Source organism: Nomascus leucogenys, chromosome 18 (assembly GCF_006542625.1).
Source record: "Nomascus leucogenys isolate Asia chromosome 18, Asia_NLE_v1, whole genome shotgun sequence".
Classification (NCBI taxonomy): Eukaryota; Metazoa; Chordata; class Mammalia; order Primates; family Hylobatidae; genus Nomascus; species Nomascus leucogenys.
Window position 1 is genome coordinate 8,790,799 of NC_044398.1, and position 24,614 is coordinate 8,815,412.

The 24,614-nt window shown below is 37.1% G+C and overlaps 1 protein-coding gene across 1 annotated transcript in view; it reads left to right on the top strand.

Moving 5' to 3' along the window:
• The window catches only part of BICC1 (BicC family RNA binding protein 1), a 323,312-nt gene that overhangs the window by 273,942 nt on the left and 24,756 nt on the right, over positions 1-24,614 (top strand). The window contains exons 4-15 of the mRNA XM_003258250.3: positions 3,184-3,263; positions 5,106-5,264; positions 6,562-6,615; positions 7,451-7,645; positions 7,875-8,126; positions 11,700-11,831; positions 14,540-14,726; positions 16,603-16,764; positions 17,256-17,452; positions 18,393-18,525; positions 19,084-19,240; positions 21,273-21,438. Coding sequence (XP_003258298.2) covers positions 3,184-3,263; positions 5,106-5,264; positions 6,562-6,615; positions 7,451-7,645; positions 7,875-8,126; positions 11,700-11,831; positions 14,540-14,726; positions 16,603-16,764; positions 17,256-17,452; positions 18,393-18,525; positions 19,084-19,240; positions 21,273-21,438 — 1,874 coding nt within the window. The remainder of the gene's footprint in view (positions 1-3,183; positions 3,264-5,105; positions 5,265-6,561; positions 6,616-7,450; positions 7,646-7,874; positions 8,127-11,699; positions 11,832-14,539; positions 14,727-16,602; positions 16,765-17,255; positions 17,453-18,392; positions 18,526-19,083; positions 19,241-21,272; positions 21,439-24,614) is intronic.

Sequence of the window (24,614 nt, forward strand, 5' to 3'; positions counted from 1 at the left end):
GACACATGTTGTATGCATCTTTTAAGCAAGAACCAAAAAGGGAATGAAAAACGCAATGCTGCTAGCCACTTTAGCAATCTAAACCAGAATTTTGACGTTTGTTTTTCTCTGTCCTTATTAAGCTTGACTATTTGAAGAACTACTTTCCAAAAAAGCACTGATTCAGACCCTGGAGGTAGATGTGTTACATGTTGGTGACTGTCTCTGCATGCATGCTCATGTCTCTTTGTGCCCACTGATAATTTATGTTTTTGGTCACTAGATGGTGCCCTTTCACTTTGAATGAAAGTGTATTTTCTGTTGAGGCATTTGCTTTTTATTTTGCTTGTTGTTCTGTTGATGCAAAGATGGTGGAAAATCATCTTCTTTCTTGATTTAAGAAAATCACATTCTGTCTTAAATCGGATACGAGGCTCCCTGTCCTGTCCTGTCCCTCTATGTATGCATAGGAATTTTAATGTGATTATCCAACCTGTAAAGTAACAAATTTGTAGATTGTCATACCACTCAAAACTTACTGTTAATTTATTTTGTGGGAAAAATACAAATTTATCCTATAGAAGCATTTTGTATAATATGTATAGGACCAATACATAAATGACTACAATTGAAATATCTATGTGGTTCAATCTGCTGTTGTCTGTACTTGAGTTAACCATCACTTGGAAAGCCAATAAAATGCCAATTACTGAGTCCTAGAGGCCCAGAAACCTGTATTTTAACAGGCATGTTTTGAGAAACATTGGGCTCTAATCACCCACAGTAGTAGCGAACATTTTCGGTAGAGGTTAACTTCATTGTCAGCCAACAGTAACTAAAACCAAAGTTAAGGATAGTTGAGAGTGAAATTTTGAAGGTAGACAGCCCTTTAAAGCCTGATTGAAGGTAGACAGCAGCTTGAAAACCTGATTGAAGAGGGAATTAAGGAGGCTAGTCCCCACCCTGAGGCTTTGGCTCTGGTATCTCCCTCTACCTGGAAGGTTTCAGCTCAGCCAAGTATCTTACCTCCTTTAAGCCTATTGCCTAGCCAAGCTATCATGGACGAAATAAGAATTATTGAATAAAATGATCTGTCTGTTTACCTAAGTGTGGTAAAAGTTGGCTAGAGTATAACAGAGAAAGGGCAGTCCCGGTTCTTGTTAGGATGCATTAGAGAGCAAGCAATGGAAATGAGATGCTGTTGGGCTCTCTCCCAACTTGTGTTGGTCAGACACCCCTTGTGCCTTGCTGTTAGGCCCCTCATTTCATAATAACTGATGCTTAACATTTTGGAAAGTTTTGACCACTCTTTAAGACCTTTGACCTTCACAGTGTCCCTGTGACAGGTTAAGTGTCAGGGGAGGGATTACAAAATAGGATAAGGAAGGGTGCTTGAGACCAAGAGCAGCCACCAGGAGAGGGTGGGGGCTGGAGGTGGTGACAGAGACTCAAATTAAGCACAGCTGCTGGACATCTCCCCAGGAGGCCAGAGGCATTCCTGAACTCTGAAGCTTGGTGCACTGTTATTAACTGTGATTTCACCATCCTGGTCCTAGCAGTGGGTAGCTTTAAGAAAAATGGCTTCCTCCCTTCTTTCCTTCCTCCCTCTTTTTTGGTGAGGGGAGTGGCAATTGCCGAATTGCAACATAAGAATATGATATGCTCTCTGTGGCATTTTCACCTGGGCTGTGGGATGGGGGTGGGAGATGACAGTGTCAGGGGAGTATGTGTGGTTTAGATAAAATCCCCACCCAGTGATTCTCATTCCTTATCCTAGAGAATAGATGCTTTAGGAGTTAAAGGATTCAGGCAGAACTGGTGGTAAATTGTGAAAGGTGTGAAAGGTGTTCAGTAAACATTTACTGACTCTTTACTGACTGGATGCATAGTACAGGATATAAAAGACTTATCCAAGAAGTCGGTACATTGTAGGCACTCAGTAAGGTTGAGACATGATCAATGGTGGTGATAATCATAATGAATTATCTCTGTTATTCAGTTTTATCATAAAGCTAATGGGTATGGAACTTTTGACTTATCCTAGAATGATCTTGGTCTGTGTCAGGCTGACCTGTAAAATAAGGGAATACTTGGATTGCTGGGCAACTTGAAAACCTGATTGAAGAGGGAATTAAGGAGGCTAGTCCCCACCCTGAGGCTTTGGCTCTGATATCTCCCTCTACCTGGAAGGTTCCAGCTCAGCCAAGTGTCTTACCTCCTTTAAGCCTTTACTCAGATCTCCTTTTCTCTATGAAGTCTGATACTCCTCAAGACTCTCTCATAGCTGGTACTTCCTCATCTTTTTGTCTTACTCTCCTTTTTCTTTTTTCATAACATGTGTGTTCTGATTAATTATTAATTAGGTAATTTATTTGATTAAATTACATTTTGTCTCTCTGCAGAAGAATCAAGTTCTTTGTGGACAGGGCTCTTGCTTCTTCACTTATCTATTCTCTGTAGTCCCTGGAACAGTGCCTGGTGCATAGTAGAAGTACAGAAAAGATTTGGTGAATGAATGAGTGCTTTCCTGTAGAAAGTTTAGTGGCAGTAATAAACCGTATTAGTCACTCAATAGTAATTCTGGATAAATATTGAATTAAATATTCCTGAATGAAAGTTAAAGATTTTTTTTTCTATTAGCCTTCACTGTGGTGATGTCTTTTCAATTAAGTTACCGCGTAAAGTGTGGATCCAGAGTTGGAAGACATTGGATTATAATGTCCAAGCTTCTGAGTGGTTTTCTGGGACAAGTTACTAAACCACTCTGTGCTTTAGTTTCCTCTGTAAACAACCTCATGAATCCGTGCTGTGGATTAAGTGAATTGATGCACTTCAACCCTTAGAACGGGGTGGAGACTTGTAGCAGGAGCTCAATTAATAAATCCAATTTATAAAAAAAAAATTATATGATATTTTTATTTTGCAAGTATGTGATATACTTATTTTGAAAAAAATGTAAATTTAAATGGTTTAGCCAATTTTAAGGAAGAAAGTCACAGATAAATGAAAACTTGGGCATTTTCCTTATTCCCATTGTTATTACAATAACACACCTAGAATTTTATTATAATAATAAACTCCAACTGTTGAGTTTATTATGGAACCTCTTATGTTCTAAAGTCCATTTTAAAACAGAGTTTTTAAAACAATTTTAAACAGAGTTTGGGAGTTTTACACAAGCCTTTTATTTCTCATTTCTTATAGATCCCCATATTAAGGTTTCTGGAAAGAAAGAAGATGTTAAAGAAGCCAAGGAAATGATCATGTCTGTCTTAGACACAAAAGTAAGTGAATGTTAAGGACACTCAGAACCTTGTCTCTGCAAGGGCTACTTCATGCCGTTATGAAAGAACCATTTGGAGAAGAAAAACCAGGAGAGAGTAATGGTGGGTTTTAAAATAAGCACATGTGACTCTACAGTGGATGTAAAGTTCTGTTTGATATTTGAATAGGTTCTCTCATGCTGGGTAATTGAACTATACATACACACACACACACAACTATATATACCTACATCTACATACATATATATGTATTGTGTATGTATGTGTATATATATATATACACATGTACATGTATACCATCTTCAGAAATAGAAATTGGCCCTGATTAATATAGAGTAAGTAATAAGGATTGTGGGAATTAGACTATTTGCTTTTATGATGTCAGTAGAATACCAGAATGATCTTCTGTATAGCTCTGTGTTGGGTGTGTGTAATGGCATGAAATTTGATGCTTGCTTTTGTGTGATCCGGTGATGTCTCTCTCTCTCTCTGTAAGTATATGTATAGAGAGATAACAGGGAAATTTCAATATGTAAAAATTTATACTCATTTGTGAGAATTTATTTTCTTTAACAAACACATCTAAATCACTTATTGTATACCAGGCACTTCGCTAAGTACTCTACATTTTACACTTATTAATTTGTTTGATCCTCGTAACTGACTCAGCACAAAGGTATTAAGTAATTAGTTCAGGACCCTAGAGCCGGTTAAGTGGAGAGGTGGGATTCAAATCCAGGCTGTCTCATTCTTAACCACTTTGTCTTGCCACCTGGCATTTCATTAGAATGATCTCTGATCACTTTCTTGTTTTCATTCTTTCTTTCTGTTCTTTGTTGGTTTTCTTCAAAACGTTTTTAAAAAAATTACTCCCCTGATAATTATTAAATAATTTAGAGTTTTCTTCAGGAAAGGGGGATTTTTTTGTGTTTTAAAGGTTAAACCGAAAGAACTAGACTTAAAAATCAAAATATATTTAATGGGCATAAATTTAAAACTTAAGAATTCACAAGGTTTAAAATTATTTTTAACATATTTTGATATTTTGATTTTACTTTTTAAAGACTGAATAATTTCAGTAACAGTCTTCTAAATGAGAAAGGATTTTATGTCAGTCTTTATGATTTTACAGCACTAAATTCCCCAAATTAAATATAGTCCAATATGACCACAGCATTTTTATTTATTATGTCTTAGAATTTTACATTTTGCTTTAATATAACTAATGTACTTTGAATTTCTTTATTTAAGCCATTTTGTGGCCAGTTGTCTGCACTTTGTGATCTCTTTCTCCCTTCTTTCTACCAGCAAGAGTAATAGATCTACTTTGTAAAGTTCAATATATAGTAATATAGGAGTTGTGAAAGCAGTGATTGTAAAAACTTCCTTATTCACAGTTTTGAACTTTATTATTTCTAGTTTTGTATCATCTTAGTTATGCAGTCCCACTAGCATACATATCTTCAATCTTGTAATTGTGTTTTCATCTGTTTTTAGTTATTTGAATTAAATGTTTTATGAATAATGTCTTTAAAGACAAACTGAGTAATTTATTTGTTAACTGTAGCTGACTTTATTTAAAGACTTCTTTCCAAAAAATTATCTTGGTAAAGAATAAATTTTTCTATTTCTTCTGACAAATCTATCTTAAAATGAGAATTTTTTTTATAATCAGAGAAATTAATAGCAGGAGAACACTTATAGATTAAGATGATCTTATTAAGAAATAAGATTTCCCACTGACTTGCTTTTTGTTAATACCATTCCCTTGAGGGAAAGGCATTTAGGATATCATTCTTTCCTTTTGCATACATCAAGTAATAATACATTATTTTCATATAGAGCAATCGAGTCACATTGAAGATGGATGTTTCACATACAGAACATTCACACGTAATCGGCAAAGGTGGCAACAATATTAAAAAAGTGATGGAAGAAACCGGATGCCATATCCACTTTCCAGATTCCAACAGGAATAACCAAGCAGAAAAAAGCAACCAGGTGGTTTGTCTTTTCACATGAACTTTTGTGGGATGAATTACAGCCTTAATTTTCAGTTTGCCTATCTTTTTTTTCTGAGAGGTGAGACAAAAAAAAAAAAATCACATAGATGACATGCAGTGTAGATTGTACAACTTGCTGCAAGGAAATTGAAGGTGCTTTGCTTTTTTGAGGAGATGAGTTGTAGATGGGCCCTAAACTCTTGATCTTGAAATCATTGATAAAAAATAGTGGAAGATGTAATGGCCACAAAACAAAACCTTAAAGAAAGGCCGAGAGAGCATATCATTTAGGACCTGGAAGCTTGCCTAGTCCAGGAACCTATCCATTGCCTGGTTCTGTCTACAGAGACATAGAAGTAGATACCTCTGTGGCACACCAGATCACCTTCTGAGGAGCAGTGCATTAGTACCTGACTTCTTACATTGCCTTAATTATGTCTCTGTAGTTTATACACATTTATGCTTGTTCTTCTGTTTGGCAGCAAATGGAACTCACCTGTCCTCATGCAAGCGGTTTCAGTACTTGAAGAACAGATAGTATTATTTGTGATGTTTGGAAGTATTCTCTCTTCTAAACTAGTTACAATACTAGAAACTGTCAACCACAAAGATAAATAAGTAGTCTTTTCTCTACAGGGACTAATGGTGATAGTGGGATGTGCGCATAAGGGACTAGACAGAAAGCTATAGTAAAAAGAAAGACAATATTCAGAATACTTAAAAACTGGTATGGCATGACCATTGGCCCTAAGAACAGTGTCCTGGAGCCCCTGTACCCCCCACCACAATGCCAAGACTAACAACTTGAGTCAGTGGGTCATGGGAAGGCCCAGGAGATTTCAGAAGAAAGCTCCAGGTAGATGTTGGAGCAATGATTGTGTACCATCTGGTATGGAAGACGTTCACTATTTTCAGAAACTAGTGTAGCTCTGTCGTTGAATGTTGATATGTATCTGGTATGCAAAGAGCTTAAGCAAAACGGAGAAAATGCAGTGAACAAGAGTAATTATAAAGAGGGCAGGATGATCTCCTGGGGGTTGTGGGGCTTTCAGTAAGTCCAGTGGGTGAAACAGATCAGTTGACACAAATTACCGGAGGATCTCGTTAAAATGCAAATTCTGATTAAGCAGGTCTGGATGGGGGCCTGAGATCCTTTATTTTTAACAAGCTTCTGGATAATACCTCTGTATTTGTCCCTGGATGACACTTTTAGTAGCAAGCATATAGATGAACTGGAAAAGCAGATGTGAGTTTGATTAAAATAAATCTAACTCTGTATTTTCCTTCTCTTATAGGTATCTATAGCGGGACAACCAGCAGGAGTAGAATCTGCCCGAGTTAGAATTCGGGTAACTATTTATTACTTTAACATTGTAAATTGATGTCAGCAACATTTGCATTATAAGGCATTAAAATATAATAATTTATCATTTTATAACTAAATCATGTTCAATCAGTAGGAAATAGTGGCAAAAGTTATTTTAGTATCTATCTTAGCATTCATTATCTAAATGTTTAGTGTATATGTTCAAAAAGTGAGTTTCTATGTTATTTATAAACTTTTTTCACTGAAAATGTTTCTCAGAGATGTTCTGGATTTTATCTGACTCAGTTTTTCTAGTTTTTATTCAATGATCATAAAGAGGCCTAAGGAAAAATGTCACAGGTAATGTGAGTTAGAAACTCCCAGGTTTCACAAAAGGCTCCCATCATTTAAAAACACTTGTAGGCCAGTTGTGGTGGCTCACACCTATAATCCCAGCACTTTGGGAGGCCAAGGCAGGGGGATCACTTGAGGCCAGGAGTTCGTGACCAGCCTGGACAATATCACAAGACCCCATCTGTCTCTACAAAACATTTTTAAAAATTAGCCAGGTATGGTGGCACATGCCTGTAGACCCACTGATTCAGGAAGCCAAGGTGAGAGGATCACTTGAGCCCAGGTGGTTGAGGCTGTAGTGAGCTGGGATGATACCACTGCACTCCAGCCTGGGTGACAGAGCAAGACTCTGACTCAAAAAACAGAAAGGAAAAAAAAAAAAAACTTTATATAATGTAGCTAAACTTAATATCTATAAGGGCAGTTTATGTTTTAAAATCCATCTTCAGAAAAGAACATGATACACATGTCTGAATGTCTAATGCTTTAACTCTCTGCTTTGGATTCTCATCATTTCATTTTAGGAGCTGCTTCCTTTGGTGCTGATGTTTGAGCTACCAATTGCTGGAATTCTTCAACCGGTTCCTGATCCTAATTCCCCCTCTATTCAGCATATATCACAAACGTACAATATTTCAGTATCATTTAAACAGCGTTCCCGAATGTATGGTGCTACTGTCATAGTACGAGGGTCTCAGAATAACACTAGTGCTGTGAAGGTAAATTATTCAGATAATTCTGCACATCCTATATGTACAAGTTATATGAGTTTTATTTTTAAAGAATGTTAGACTAATTTGATTTCCAGAATTTTCCTTCATTCTACATTTTGGTTTGCAGAATATGCTGTATATTTCCATAGCTGTTAGAAATGCATGCAATAGAATCTTTCCCCCTATATGAACAGCTAATGTATAGAATTATTTCTTTCCCACCCTTTTCTCTTAGGAAGGAACTGCCATGCTGTTAGAACATCTTGCTGGGAGCTTAGCATCAGCTATTCCTGTGAGCACACAACTAGATATTGCAGCTCAACATCATCTCTTTATGATGGGTCGAAATGGGAGCAACATCAAACATATCATGCAGAGAACAGGTGCTCAGATCCACTTTCCTGATCCCAGTAATCCACAAAAGAAATCCACTGTCTACCTCCAGGGCACCATTGAGTCTGTCTGTCTTGCAAGGCAATATCTCATGGTAAGGTTACTGAAATAAGTGTTACAATTTTTTTAAACCTCTTTGGATACAGTGCATGTTTTTGCACTGTACTAATGTGATATTTCGGAAAGCACTCTGGAAGCCTCGTCAAATAAGGAAGTTTCTTGCTAAAAGGAAATAAACTAGAAGAGTAAGGTTCATAGTGCCTCAACAGGTTTAATTTCATTGCATATGTAATTTTATTTCAGTGTTTTCTTTTTAACTTAGACTAAACACAGAAGAGAATTATAGTGAAATACTTGACTGCATTTTGTGGCAAGGATGGAAGGTGACTGTTTTCATCTGACCTGTAATATTAGTGTGCAGTTTGTATTTGGCAAAAAAAAAAAGTCCTCTGTTTAAACAGAAAAGTAAAAATACTATTTAAATTTCACCATCAAAGACAAATTTTGTCAGCCCAAAACATTTGTACATTTCATAAATCTTTGATACAATTAAAAAATACTATTTAAGCCACAAATTTGAGTGTCACTTATTGAAGGAAGAAAAGCAAAGTTATATGTTATAATTCAATACTACTTTACTACTTCTAATTTATAATTGCAATATTTCTATCATTCCCATATTTGTTTAAAACCCCTCGGCCAGGCGTGGTGCCTCATGCCTGTAATCCCAGCACTTTGGGAGGCCAAGGTGGGCAGATCACTTGAGGTCAAAATCAAGAGCAGCCTGGCCAACATAGTGAAACCCCGTTTCTACTAAAAATATAAAAATTAGCCGATGTGGTGGCAGGTGCCTGTAATCCAAGTTACTCGGGAGGCTGAGGGAGGAGAATCGCTTGAACCCAGAAAGCAGAGGTTGCAGTAAGCCCAGATGGCACCACTGCACTGCAGCCTGGGCGACAGAGGGGGACTCCATTTCAAAAATGAAATAAATGAAATGAAATGAAATATCCTAGTGTATGGGTTGATAATATAGTAACAAAATGGATGGACATGATGCTGGGCTCACAAATATTTGTATTAAAAACACCATTGTATTCTCTCATTCAGTGCTTGACCTTTAGTGGCATTTGAATCAGTAAGCCTCAGGTGTGACATTTACTATTATTAACTTGCAGAGTTTATTTTTGAGAAACTTTCAGAAAATCTAAATTTTTATTGTTGATTCCATTCTTCTGACAGATGAGAACTTGTTGGAATCAGTAAGATTGTAATCCATGATTTTAAGAAATTTGTTGTGAATGATTTTTTTAGCCAAGCTTATTTTCTCAGGTTATTTTTAATATACTGTACTACAAGTCAGATGTATATTTATATCCAAGAATTGTTGTAATTAATCTTCATGTTTTTTTCTGCTTTACAAGTTCTTTAGATGCTATTTTTTAGTTCAGTGAAATTTTTCAAATATTCTCTACAGTTATTAATGCACATTTATACTTTGACCATACCTGCCAAAAATAATGACTCATATTATTGCACAACATTGAAATAACTGAAGGAGAAATTAAAAGGCTTTAACCCATGTTTTAAATACCATCACCATTTTGTATAGCACTATTCTTATAAAAATCACTTTCTGGCTGGGCACGGTGGCTTACACCTGTAATCCCAACACTTTGGGAGGCCAAAGCAGGCGTATCACAAGGTCAGGAGTTCAAGACCAGCCTGGCCAATATGGTGAGACCCCGTCTCTACTAAAAATACACAGAAAAGTTAGCCGGGCGTGGTGGTGAAGGTCTGTAATCCCAGCTACTCGAGAGGCTGAGACAGGAGAATTGCTCAAACCCCGGATGGGGAGGTTACAGTGAGCCAAGATTGCACCACTGCACTCCAGCCTGGGTGACAGAGCAAGACTCCATTTAAAAAAAAAAAAAAAATCAATTTATTCCACAGGAGAAATGGAGCATAGTATTATATTTCTTTTTCTTTTTTTATTTTAGGCAAGTTCTCACTCTGTTGCTCAGGCTGGAGTATAGTAGTGTGTTCTCAGCTCACTGCAATCTGTGCCCCCTGGGTTGAAGTGATTGTCATGCCTCAGCCTCCCGAGTAGCTGAGATTACAGTCATATGCCACCATGCCTGGCTAATTTTTTTAATTTTAGTAGAGATGGGGTTTCACTATGTTGGCCAGGCTGATCTCGCACTCTTGGCCTCAAGTGATCCACCCACCTAAGCCTCCCAAAGTGCTGGGATTACAGGCATGAGCCATGGTTCCCGGCTTAGTAATTCATTTTAATCCTAGTATGCTTAATGGTAACCTCTCCTGATATCCATTTACAAATTCCAGCACCCAGTGGGCTAACACTGGAAATTCTGTGCATCAGAGAAAGTATATTACATTGTTCCTAGACTCAGTAGATCAGAGGCTGTGAGTAGAGCATTAGAGAAAAAAAAAATCTAAAAAATGAGGTAGTTAAAAGAAGGGACAGTAGTAACAATTTACTCCAGGAAGGAGGAAAGGTTTAAGCTGCATTAGGTTAAGTAGGATTTATATTGGTGAAGAAGCCTTTGATGAGTTAAGACAGGGGTCCTCAATCCCCGGGACACGGACCAGACCAGTACTGCTCAGTGGTCTGTTCGGAACTAGGCCACACAGCACGAGGTAAGCAAGGGCAGCTTCATCTGTATTAACAGAGGCTTCCCATCACTCACATGACTGCCTGAGCTCCACCTCCCGTGAGATTAGCAGTGGCGTAAGATTCTCATAGGGGCATGAACCCTATTGTGAACCGTGCATGCAAGAGATTTAGGTTGCATGCTCCTTAGGAGAATCTAATGCCTGATGATCTGTCACTGTCTCCCATCACCTCCAGATGGGACCATCTAGTTGCAGGAAAACAAGCTCAGGGCTCCCACTGATTTTACATTATGATGAGTTGTATAATAATTTAATTATATATTACAATGTAATAATAATAGAAATAAAGTGTCAAATAAATGTAATGTGCTTGAATCATCTGAAACCATCCTGCCTTCCCTCCCCCTCCCCTGGTCCATGAAAAAATTGTCTTCTGTGAAACCGGTCTGTGGTACCAAAAGGGTTGGGGACCCCTGAGTTAAGATACCAAAGTACAAGATCCTCTTAAAGGATCGTTGAGAGGCTGACCTAACCTGGAGGAAGGGGAAGACATACAGACATAAATCTGTGGCTGAACAAGCAAGTCTGGGCTAAAATGTGGAACTCTTTAAATGTTCGATCATGTTTAGTTTTCATTCGAAATACAATCAAAAGCTGCCACTGGAAGTCATTGAGCAAAGGCAAAGATTAGTACTCTTGATGTAGTCGAGAATCTAGTTTCTAGCATAACTAACAAAACTGAAGTTAGAGAATAAAGGAATTTTCCAAGGTGCACAGTGGATAAAAAAAGTCCAGGGCCAAAAACAGAAACTTTAAGACATACAACTTTGTCATCCAAAAATGGTTTTCTCCCCCTCAACGTTAATGCCACACCTGTCCTCTAAGCTATGTGAACTTATATAATTCAGCTTTAATACTTCAGTTTAGTCTTTAAATCTGTAAAATAATGCATTATTTGTAGGCATGTTAAATTATCAGGTGTTTAAATGATTAAATTTTTACCTCCTACACATTCTATTATGACATTTTCTAGGGTTGTCTTCCTCTTGTGTTGATGTTTGATATGAAGGAAGAAATTGAAGTAGATCCACAATTCATTGCGCAGTTGATGGAACAGCTTGATGTCTTCATCAGTATTAAACCAAAGCCCAAACAGCCAAGCAAGGTTGGTTCAGAGTCTGAACCCAGAGAATTATGTATCATATCATATGCTGTATAGTTTTATTTTGCATACAAGCATGTATTTGCATATACATGAAACTATTACTCTATACAGGTTGAATATCCCCAGTCTGGAATGCTCCAAAAGCTGAATCTTTTTGAGCATTGACATGACAATCAAAGGAAATGCTCATTGGGGCATTTTAGATTTTGGATTTTCATATTAGGGATGACCAACCAGTGCAGATATTCCCAAATCCCCCAAAACCCCAAATCTAAAACACTTCTGGTCCCAAGCATTTCAGATAAGGGATACTCAACTTGTATAATATATATGTTATTATATATTTAGTTATCTAATATAAATTTGTAACAGTATTCATTATAGATCATCATTTTCTTTATATATATGTTGGTTTTTGCAGTCCATTTAGAGTAACCATTATTTTTCCATAGTTAAATGAGAAGGAAAGAACATTTGTTCTTAATTTGGAACCTGGTAACTTGAAGCTTTACTGAGTTACCCAAGAGTTGATAAGGCTACTTACATGTTGTGTGTGTGTGTGTGTTTGTGTACATGTCCAATGTAATTCAGAAATTGTTTAGACTACTTACTATATGCCATCTCCTGCACAACCTGGAGAGTTAAAGAAGAGGTGCCTGTGCTTTTTTGTAAATACTTTAAGGACTGAACTGTCTCAAGTTCAGCGTTCTTGGAACCTCTCCTCAGAGTGTTGTAAAATTTCAGTAACTACATGTAGAGTAAAAATTTAATGGAATAAATCATTTCTTTTTTGAGACAGGGTCTCACTTCATCACCCAGGTTGGAGTACAGTGGTGTGATCGTGGCTTACTGCAGCCTCGACTTCCTGGGCTCAGGTGGTTCTCCCACCTCAGCCTCCCGAGTAGCTGGGACCACAGGCATGTGCCACCACACCTGGCTAATGTTTAGTACTTTTTGTAGAAATGGGGTTTGGCCATGTTGTCCACGCTGGTCTTGAACTCCTGAGCTCAAGCAATCCACCCACCACAGCCTCCCAAAGTGCTGGGATTACAGGTGTGAGTCACTGTGCCCAGCTCAGAATAAATCTTTTATTAAGTGCTAGTAAGAATGAGGAAAGAGGAATGTTTCTACATTAGTATTGTTGTTGAAGAGCGATTTCTTATCATCCCATTATTCTAAGATATTGATTCCCCTACCTGCAGTAGTTCTGCTTCTGATTATACACTCTGAAAACACCTTTGCACCAGGAGTCAACACGAGAATGGTGTTAAGTAAAAAAAGTATATTGCATCATAGTATGTATTCAATGGCAGCATTTTTATGTGTGTGTGTATATATATATATGTGTATATATATGTGTGTATATATATGTCTATACATTTTTAAGTATAAAGCATTGTCTAGAAGGATGCACACAAAAATCATGATGAGTTGCCTTTGGGGCAATAGAAAGGAGAATGGAACAGAGTAAACAAGGGAAATGTTCTATTTAACAAAAATCAGAAACAAGAAAATAACACCATTTTTAAATTTTGAAACTATAAATCTTACATGTATAGAATGGTGTATATATAATATGTATTTTATATAATTTGGTATATGTAAATAATGTGGTAATCGCTGTCCAACTGAAGAAAAATGATCTTGCCTTCTCCAAAAGAAAACTTTAAAGGAAAAGATAGCATTGATTCTAAGTGAACTTGATATAATGAGTTTAAAGTTAGGGAACAGGACATTAATTTTATGTATCATGAAGCTTCATGTGTGACTAATTTGAGTTGACCAGAGTCACTGTAGATACCAGGACTAAAAGTTAAAGACAGGAGAGACATTAGAGGGCTTGTGCATATTAAGATGGACAGTCAGAAGAATTCCAGGAGTTCACTAAGAAATGAGCAGAAGTCAGGGAAAAATAGATTGTAAATGAGAACTCCAAAGCCTTGCAGCATCCCAGGGCCATTTAATTATGCCCAGCTGGCCCCCATTCTAACTACTGCTTTAACTGCTTTCTCAGCCAGAATTTTTTTTTTTTGGTCCATTGAGGGCTTTCCCCTTTGAGTTCACATTTCAAATTTTCTTAATGAGTCCATTGAAGAAGAAAAATGATTTATTATTTAGAATTTTTTTTTACCATAAGCTTTGCCATAGATATGTCACCAATGAGGAATAGTCATACCTCAAGGTCTGTTAGCTAACTAGTAAACCATAAATGTCAAACATAAGTGATGATGATTATGCAGTTTATATGTGGTCACAAGTTTGATTTGGTATGTAATGACAAGATGCAAGGGGGAAGCTTTAGTGTAAAGATGAGAGGCTGTAAAAAGGGAACCCAAGTTCCCATCCTCTTGCTGCCCCTTCACAGCTGTGCCATGTCCTGGGCTAAGTCCCTTAACTTCACTGAATATGAATAATGATTCCCACCCTATAAGGTTTTGCTGAGAATGGGAACATATATGCAGCTGCTATCACAGCTCCTGGAACCCAGAACATGCCCAATAAATGGTAACTAATAATTTAGGGTTTTACCAAAAGGAGTAATCTTAAGCACTAAGTGGTTAGAATTTGCAGATGATTTAAAAGCAGCATTGATACGTCCCTTGAGTGGAATTCTTATTAGCGTATTCATTTTCCACCTCCTTCCCCTCCCCCATTCATTGTAGACTACTTGCATGTCACTTTTTTTTCCCCATTATGTGTTTTCATAGTCTGTGATTGTGAAAAGTGTTGAGCGAAATGCGTTAAATATGTATGAAGCAAGGAAATGTCTCCTCGGACTTGAAAGCAGTGGGGTTACCATAGCAACCAGTCCATCCCCAGCATCCTGCCCTGCCGGCCTGGCATGTCCCAGCCTGGATATCTTAGCTTCAGCAGGCCTTGGACTCACTGGACTAGGTATACAATTTATTATTACAGCGCGTCTCAGTCACTGGGGAAATGCTTATCTGGTTCCCTTTCTTTCTACCATTTGGGTCTACATTTAAAGGCTATTTTTTTTTCCTTTGGGCTCTAAGATCAGGTGAAAAGCCATACAACCTGAATGAATCCATTTTGGGGTTTCTTAGTCTCTGTGGGTTTGTTACCCAGATTCTTCCCATGTTTGCATAAATAATCAAGGTCTGACTATTTTATTTTCAGTGGCTGTGTTGTTCTAAATTAAGAATGCCATTGAGATTGAAGTAAGCATGCTGACTGTAATTTAAGTTTGTTCTCTCCTGCATTTGCAATATTGCCATCAGTCCCTAGAGATAAAGATTATCCAGTTTGCTTTTTAAAAAGTAATTGCAAATCTGTATGAGGGGTGGGGAGTGGGGTGAAAATAAGCAGAACCCGCATCTCCAGTGGTTAGGCCTGCCTTACCCAGACACAAAGGAAATCTAGCCAGAGGTCAGACCTGTATTTCTATCTAATGTGAGGAATAGAAAATAGAAGAATGAACAAACGTCATCATCTCAGAGCTTTAGTCAAGAAAGTAGAATGAGCTGCTTAATAGTCATGGTGATATTTATGTCCTCATCTATGGATTGCTATTTCATAGGCTGAAGTTAGTTGCTGTATTACAGTTTTGCTAGATTTGTTTCTTTCCTGCACATTTCTCAGTTGCATTTATTTTCCTTAATCAGTACTCCTAGCAAATAATCCTGGGTCATTCAGTGTTGATTTGAGACAAAAAAGAATACTCTCAGCAGTCTTTAAAATTTTTTTTCCAATAGCTATTCTTCCAGCCTTTAAAATTTTTTTCCAATAGCTATTCTTGCTTTTAACTTTTAAGAAATTTAATACTCTTATATGATTGATTTTCCAAGTAGCCCTGCCTAGACATCATTAAAGAAAGATTTTTTTTTTTTATCTTGGCCCCTAATCTATCAAAGTTGTTCCTTCCACTGGGACCTGAACAGAGTCATAATAACATAGCAATGACGACTGTGAGTCAGGAAATGCCAATTAGGTAACTTAGCAAGAACCGAGTTCATCCTGCACTAGAGAGAAAACAAGTGAGCAAAGATTCAGTAACCGAATTTTTAAAATGTTTTCATTGCTATACCTATCCTGTTACATACTTTATGCTTTATATGTATTCCTGGAAACTTGTATACAAATCCACATTTCATTCTAGAACATATTTTAAATGCCCGAAGGAAAATTTTATTATTTAAATCAAGCATTGACTCCTTAGAACAACAACAACAACAACAAAAAAAAAAAAACAGTATTTTTTCCTGAAGAAATTTTCATCGTTGAGATGGAGCCCAGAGAAGTCATGTATATGTTTTGAAATACATTTAGGAACTGTGCCGGTAGCCTACCCTATCTGCAGCGGGGACAAATAGATCTATCCTACCACAGGAAAGCATTCCCTAGTCGCTGCTACATGTGAGTAGTTTGAAAAGGGTTTGTTTGTAAGCAGATGACAAATGAGTTATGCAGAAGAATAAAAATGAGTCTCCACTTGAGCAGAATTTTGTTCATCCTGGGTAGCTGACATGAATGTAAAGCACCTGGTGATGTTCAATGACCCTAACTGCCATCCTGGTCTGGGCACACCTATCTTCCATTTTCTGATAGCAACTCTTTGTGGATAAGCTGCTTCCTCTGTTGGAGCTGTATGATGCAAAACCCATGTGAATATTTGAAAGAAAATCTGTCATCCATATTTTATATTTAGAAAATATCAGATTATATTGTGCATTCCCAATGGCAATATTGGTGCCATCTCTATTTTAAAATCTTAAATTTATGTGAATTGACTTTATATATTCATTTGTTACAGGTCTTTTGGGACCCACCACCTTATCTCTGAACACTTCAACAACCCCAAACTCACTCTTGAATGCTCTTAATAGCTCAGTCAGTCCTTTGCGAAGTCCAAGTTCTGGTACACCCAGCCCCACATTATGGGCACCCCCACTTGCTAATACTTCAAGTGCCACAGGTCAGTATCATTTAAGCATATTCCAAGATGTGTATTCTTAGGTGTTACCAGTTTTTTAAATAAAATTTACGAATGGCTCAGTTTTCTTAGGGCAAAATTAGGGTTCAAAGCATACTCCATTGAAACAAATTCCCTGATATGTAAATTAGTTAAAATGAAGCACAGCAAAGCAGTTTGAGTTTTTCATACAAGTGAAATACCATCTTCAAATGTGATAAGCAGACCTGGTAGTTAGGTTCTAGTTGGAGTAACTTGCTGGTAGTCATCTACATCCGTACAATGAGAGGGTTGGATTAAATATTCTCCATAGTGTTGTCCGATTTTAACACTTTTGTGTTTTTATAGTAAATAGTACCGCTGTTTACAGAGGTGTCAAAATTGAATTCTTTTCTGAACTTGCAGCAACAAAAATGATATTTTTATTGTTAATAAAAATAATAGTTGAATCTGAGTTTCTTCCTAATATCTGTCGTCATAAAATGTTGTTGTAGGTTTTTCTGCTATACCACACCTTATGATTCCATCTACTGCCCAAGCCACATTGACTAATATTTTGTTGTCTGGAGTGCCCACCTACGGGCACACGGCTCCATCTCCCCCTCCTGGCTTGACTCCTGTTGATGTCCATATCAACAGTATGCAGACCAAAGGCAAAAAAATCTCTGCTGCTTTAAATGGACATGCACAGGTAATGGCTTTCTGCTAGAATGTGTGTGTGATCTCTAATGTTTGTAAGAGACAAATGCCTGGTAAAGTTAAAACATGCTGGAATGTGTGTGTGTGATCTCTGCTGTTTGTAAGAGATAAACCCCTGGTAAAGTTACAACATGTTTAAACTGTCACCTAAAATGAATTTTATTTATTTTTTCAACTTTTATTTTAGGTTTAGGGGGCACATATTCAGGTTTGTTACATGGGGAAATTGCATATTTAACTGATCTTGAGTTAATTTTTATATATGGTGAAAGGTAGGGGTCTGGTTTCATTCTTCTGTATATGGCTAGCCAGTTTTCCCAGCGCCAGTTACTGAACATGGATTCCTTTCCCTATTGCTTGTTATTGTCAACTCTATTGAGGATCATATGGTTGTAGGTGTGCAGCTTTATTTCTGGATTCTCTATTCTGTTCCCTTGGTCTATATGTCTTATTATTTTTATGCCAGTACCATGCTGTTTGGTTTCTGCAGCCTCATAGTATAGTTTGAAGTCAGGTAGTATGATACCTCTAGTTTTATTCTTTTTGCTTAAGATTGCTTTGGCTATTTGGGCTCTTGTTTGGTTCCATATGAGTTTTAGAATAGTTTTTTCTATTTCTGGGAAAAATTATGTTTGTAGTGTGATAGGAATAGCATTGAATCTGTATATTACTTTGGGCAATATGGCCAGTTTAATGATATTGATTCTCCTGATCCCTGAGAACGGGATGTTTTTCCATTTGTTTGTATCACATACAATTTCTTTCAGCAGTGTTTTGTAGTTCTCCTTGTAGATATATTTCATCTCCTTAGTTAGAAGTATTCCAGGGTGGTTTTCTTTTTTTGTGGCTGTTATAAATGGGATTGTGTTCTTGATTTGACTCTCTGTAAAATTGTGACCGTGTTTATATGTTATTTTCTATTATTATTTTAGTCTCCAAATATAAAATATGGTGCAATATCCACTTCATCACTTGGAGAAAAAGTGCTAAGTGCAAATCACGGGGATCCATCCATCCAGACAAGTGGGTCTGAGCAGACATCTCCCAAATCAAGCCCCACTGAAGGTCGGGAACTATATCCTTCTGAAATTTATTTTGGTTGTTATTTGGAAAAAGGAGGTTGTAGAGAGTCTATGCAGTGATTTTTGAGTTGGTTTTGCCAAACAGCTATGATTCATCCTACCTCAATTATGTGGAAAGACAACATCCTGAATAAAATTTCAAAGAGCATGGTGAAAGAGTAACTGAAAAGCACTTTCCACAGAAAGAATCATTTCCCCATTACATTGTAAGTTCCTGCATTAAAGTGAAGGTAATTGTGTAGCAGAAAAGCATCAACTTACTAAATGTTACATATATAGTTCCCCCAAGTAGAGTATCTTTTTATAACCTTTTTACCACCTCCCCACCAAATCTTTAAAATATATGCGGGTCTTCTCTTCAAATTGAGTTTTTGTGACAACCTGAACTTGTTAAGGTGTTTCTTTGCAGATGGAAGAGGTCTCTGTCAGGTTAATCATGTCTCCATAGAGTAGGGTTCTGATTTGTTTCCATTGCAGATAATTGTCAACTGGAAGGTGCTGTTGTTTAGGTGTTTCACTTGTTTTTCCTTCTCCTCTGCAGGTTGTAATGATGCTTTTGTTGAAGTAGGCATGCCTCGAAGTCCTTCCCATTCTGGGAATGCTGGTGACTTGAAACAGATGTTGTGTCCCTCCAAGGTTTCCTGTGCCAAAAGGCAGACAGTGGAACTTTTGCAAGGCACGAAAAACTCACACTTACAGTATGTATTTTAATCTTAAAAGAGCCCTTGATGTTTTGAAACGATATATATTTGTTCTCAACTCTATAGTTAGTACTCTTTGATTCAAGTCGTGTTTGATCTCATCCATGGGTGTTTTCATTTTATCCTTTTTTTAAAAAAAATATTAAGGAATAATATCTGATAATTTTCACCCTTCTCTGTCTTCTCTGTAGTCCCTTCCCCATTTAATGAATTGATTTATATCTGTGTCCTCTAAACCATCTGTATTACTCTGAAACTGTAGCATTCTCTCTGCTCTTCAGTAATCAGCAGGGCCATTTTTATTCTCTGATTTTTGCTGTTAGAAATGTTCCCACTGTGAATTCTCCTTCATTTGGCTTTGAATTTCTTTCTTACTGTGGCTCTCTTTTTTCCCAAGGTAGTTAATTGCAAACTTTTAAATAAATGCTTGACATTATCATGACTTTGTTTATTCCAAATCACTTTGGTTATAAATACATAAGTTGTATTAAATATTAAATATAAGTCTTCCTTACCATAGCACAGTTAAAGTGTATCGTCCTTACTCTTTTTTTTTTTCCTTCATGTGTTTTGGGCAGTTTCCACAGTGTAAGGTTTTGTTCCCACCTATTCCGTCCACCTGATTTCCTCTGCTGTCTTACTAGTTCCTGGTATACCCTTCTAGAGTGTCTTTGTGCAAAGATTAGCATACATGGTTTTATTTCCTCCCATTCTTACTAAAATCCATTTTCCTTTATGAACTCTTTGGTCAATCATTATTACCCACCGTTGTCCAATTCTCCTTTATCTGTGTTTTTCTTTACATGGCGCTATTACCCAAAATTAACGTTCTTATTATAGACTAGAGAAACAGTTTTACTTCCTTGAAACTGTTGAAGCATCTAAAATAGATACCTATTCTTGTCATCACTGAGTATGTCCCGAACCTTCTCATCATCATCTTCTGGCTTAAGCTGCAGCCTCCAGAAAGATCTCCCTGCCTCCAGTCTTTTATTAGCTTGATCTATCCTTTATTTTGCCCCAGCAATTTACTTTCGAAAACAGGTCTAATCTTGTCACACTCTGGCTTCAAATCCACCAATGGTCTGTGTTGCCTGCTTCCTTTCCTTTACTTATGCTCTTCCCTCTGAGTTGCTGTTTTCCTGGCCTTTGGCACCAGACAACTTGCAGATGCTCTTAAGTTCCCAGTTCAAATGTCCTTTCTGTAGCCTCTGTCAACTTTTGTCAAGCGAAGTTCATTGTCCCTCTTTTTGTATTCCCAAAATGCTTTTCTAAATTCCTCTAAATTCCCTTGGCACAGCAACTGAATAGTTGAACAAATAAAATCATGAATGAATAAACAAACCAGTTCTTGATTGATATTGCAATCCCTATTTTGAGTCTAAGGTGCAGTTAGATTTGAACTTGAGGTGCGTACATTCTGTACATATCATGTGTTGTAATTCACATATTTGCTGCTCATTGTAAGAAGCACTTTTATGCTCTGCCTGTCCCCCTCAACAGACTTTGAAGAATATTTCTTTTCTGCTACATTTATTTGTTACCATCATATACATATTTCATACACATGAATTGGATCATCTACATGCCTTCAAATTGACTGGATCTCTGTTTAGACTTTGCATGGATGAATCATTGATGTCTCCTTGATGTATAAAAATTAGAAATCTCATCTGTACATCTATGCCATCTATATCATATGCAGTATACCATATATACTATATATACTGTGTTTGAATGTGCATCATGAAATAGTTTCAAGCTTTAGCCCTACAGTCAGAGTGCCTGATTTCAAATTCCATCTCTACCATTCACATTAGAGGTATGACCTTGGACAGTGTACTTCCCTCATCCACAAAGTGGGGATAACAATAGTACCCGTGTCATAGCATTGTTGCGAGGATTAAATGAAAGACTACGTGTAAATAGCTGATGATGGTAAACATGCATAGTAAATGTGGCATGTAGGAAACATTCAGTACATTTGTATATATAGTGGAGTGTTAAATTCCACACTCTTATTTCACAGCAGCACTGACAGGTTGCTCTCAGACCCTGAACTGAGTGCTACTGAAAGCCCTTTGGCTGACAAGAAGGCTCCAGGGAGTGAGCGCGCTGCAGAGAGGGCAGCAGCTGCCCAGCAAAACTCCGAAAGGGCCCACCTTGCTCCACGGTCATCATATGTCAACATGCAGGTAATGGTAATAAAATAGGAAAGCCATTCAAATGTCACGTGTTTAGGTTCTGGTATGGAGAATTCAGTGAGTGTTCAGTAGTAGTGCAGAAATTAGGTTTTCCTTCTGTGCTACATTCAAAATGAAATTTAAATATATATGTAGCAGTTAGCTTGCTATAAACATTAAAAATGAAAAGCAGTATTTAGCTTAAGTGAGAATTCTTTAAAATATATTAAAAATGGTGCAGGATGGTCTGTGTCACTGTCTTATGCAAACAACATTATTCATGTGTTACTTAAAAAATTTTTAGATGAGTTTGCGGGACTGCATTTCTAAGTATTATTGCTTCATGACATAGTCTTGGATAAATAGATATACTATTTTCTATGTAATGAAGATGATAAATGTGTTTGGTGCCATTTAAAGATAGTTATGAGAATAACGAATGTGGAGTGTTCTTTGAAAGTAGATGATGAATATTATTGATGGTTGTGTTGGTTCACAGATTTTTTATGATTATAAAAACAACTTCCTTTAAATAATTTTTATGATTAAACAGCTTCCTCAATAGGAACTTTCTGTGTATCCATTTTCAAACTATTAGGCTAATTACTCAGAATAGACTATTGACCATGAAAATGCAGAAATTATAGATGACAATATGAAAGATAAGGATTTGTGCTTTGTGCTTTTAGAGATGCCTATAAACATTTGATGTCAGACCAGAATTGCTGAGTAGACTTACCTGTTTTATCTTTCACCACCAAAAAAGAGGAAGAACGTTCCACAAAATCCTAGAAACAGAAAAGCTTTCATAGATGTGTCAAAGAAATTAATTCATGGAGCCAAACTATATTACTTTAATTCCAGTGCAATCTGCAGTTTAGTCCTCCTTCTCTGTTTTTTTAATCTTTTGCATTGGAACATTTTCCTAAGTTTTTCGATGAAATTTCTTTTAAATAGAAGCCATGGCCTTTATAATGTGTCAGTGTTTAAAAAAGACATTTAAGGCCGGGCACGGTGGCTCACGCCTATATTCTCAGCACTTTCGGAGGCCAAGGCAGGTGAATTGCTTGAGTCCTGGAGTTTGAGACCAGCCTGGACAACGTGGCAAAACCCCATTTCTACAGAATAATTCTAAAAAATTAGCAGGGCATGGTGGCAGCTACTTGGAGGCTGAGGTGGGAGGATCACCTGAGCCTGGGAGGCAGAGGTTGCTATGAGCCAAGATTGCACTACTGCACTCTAGCCTGGGAGACAGAGCGAGACCCTGTCTCAAAAATTAAAAATAAATAAAATAAAAAAGACATTTATTACATTTTCTCTGGTGGATGTATTTTCAGTTAATATGAATTACAATTTATTTAACAAATATCAAATCCCCTTTATAATATTTTAATGGTTTTTGTCTTGTGGTTCTTGTCACCTTTTCCATCAGATTTATACCTGCAGTGAACCAGTTTCTTGCTTCTTTCTTTTAGGATGGATGAGCATGTTCTTAATGTTTGAGTTTCAGCCTAACTAGATGTATTTATGTTGTTAGTGAACAGTTGACTCTTAAAATCACTAAGAAATCAATGATAATATTCACTGAGCATTGACAGGGAGAAAGATTGAAAACTTGGCCTGATTTCCTTGGCTGAAAATGATCTCTATCTCCTGATTGCTCTTGGAGTGCTATATCCCCAGCTCTCTTTTTATGCTTATCTCAGTTTCTAATTTATTTTATAGTTATTTCTCTTTCCTAACCCTCCTAAGACTGCAAATCAGCCAGGCACAGTTGCTCACACCTGTAATCCCAGAACTTTGGGAAGCCAGGGTGGGCAGATCACCTGAGGTCAGGAGTTCGAGACCAGCCTGGCCAACATGGCGAAACCCTGTCACTACTAAAAATACAAAAATTAGCCCGGCGTGGTGGTGGGCGCCTGTAGTCTCAGCTACTTTGGAGGCCGAGATAGAAGCCGAGAGGTGGAGGTTGCAGTGACCTGAGATTGCACCACTGCACTCCAGCCTGGGCAACAGAGCGAGACTCTGTCTAAAAAAAAAAAAAAAAACTGCAAGTCATTGAGGCTGTAGCTTATTTTTGATTCGTTGTTGTATTCTTCCACAAAGCTGAGCATAGTCTCTTTAACCAGTAGGCCCTCAATGAATATTTGTTGAACAAGTAAATTTAGGTTCTCCGTATACCTTGCCTTTAGGCATTAATAATTAAAAATTGATTTTAACTCCCAATGCCATTTTAGTCCTAGGATTTAAAAACTTCATCAAAAATATTATCTAAAAATCTGGCTTTCCTGATACATGGCTGTGTTTTTAGTTACCACATGTCCTTGTTTGTCTGGGACAGCCCCTATTTACTTTTATTATCCTGGCCTAATTGCTATTCACAGCACATTTCACCTTCAGAAATGTCCCGTTTCAGACCATAGATTATATATAAGTGCCTTATATATGATGGTGTAGTCTTTCTGGTTAAAGAGCTCTTGCCAATTGGCCTTTGGTCCTTCTGGTAGGCCTTTGAGACATGCTTAGATCAAGTCTTAGCTAGTTCCTAAATTGGGGAGTTGATAACACTCAGAAAAGATTTGAAATGTAGCTGTATCTGCACTACTTTCTTCAAAATGATCTATCTTGGTCCTCACATAGACTTGACTACATCGTAGTTACTCATTCAGTTTTAGTGGAATGAATCAATGGTGCTATCCTAGCCCTGTGCAAGAAACAGTAACTAGGTTTAATTTTATGGCATTGCTTAATGTCATTATAAATTAAAGTTAGACATCTGCCATTTATCTCACTTCAAACACAAAGACTGTGCCAGTTAGGTTAAATAATTTCTTAAGTTATCTTGATATCATACCACTTCAGGCCACGCTTACCTAAATGAAGAGGGGATTTTTGAGACCCTAAGGGGGCCAATAGATACACGACAGCATTTTGGAAATGTATTCTTTCAAAACCCACATTATTATTATTAGGCTGTTCACTATACTCTAGCAGACATTGGCTCTGGTGTGCTAGGTATTTATGGTAAATGAGATTTTTTTTTCTTTTTTTAAGGAAAAATTCTAGCTCTTAAAGTCAACCTTAAAGTCAGAAGTGGTAATTTATTATTACCAATTAATTAGTGTTGGAAGCATGTTTAAACTTACAGATATATCTTGGATTTCTGTGGCATTATTGTGCAAAGCTTG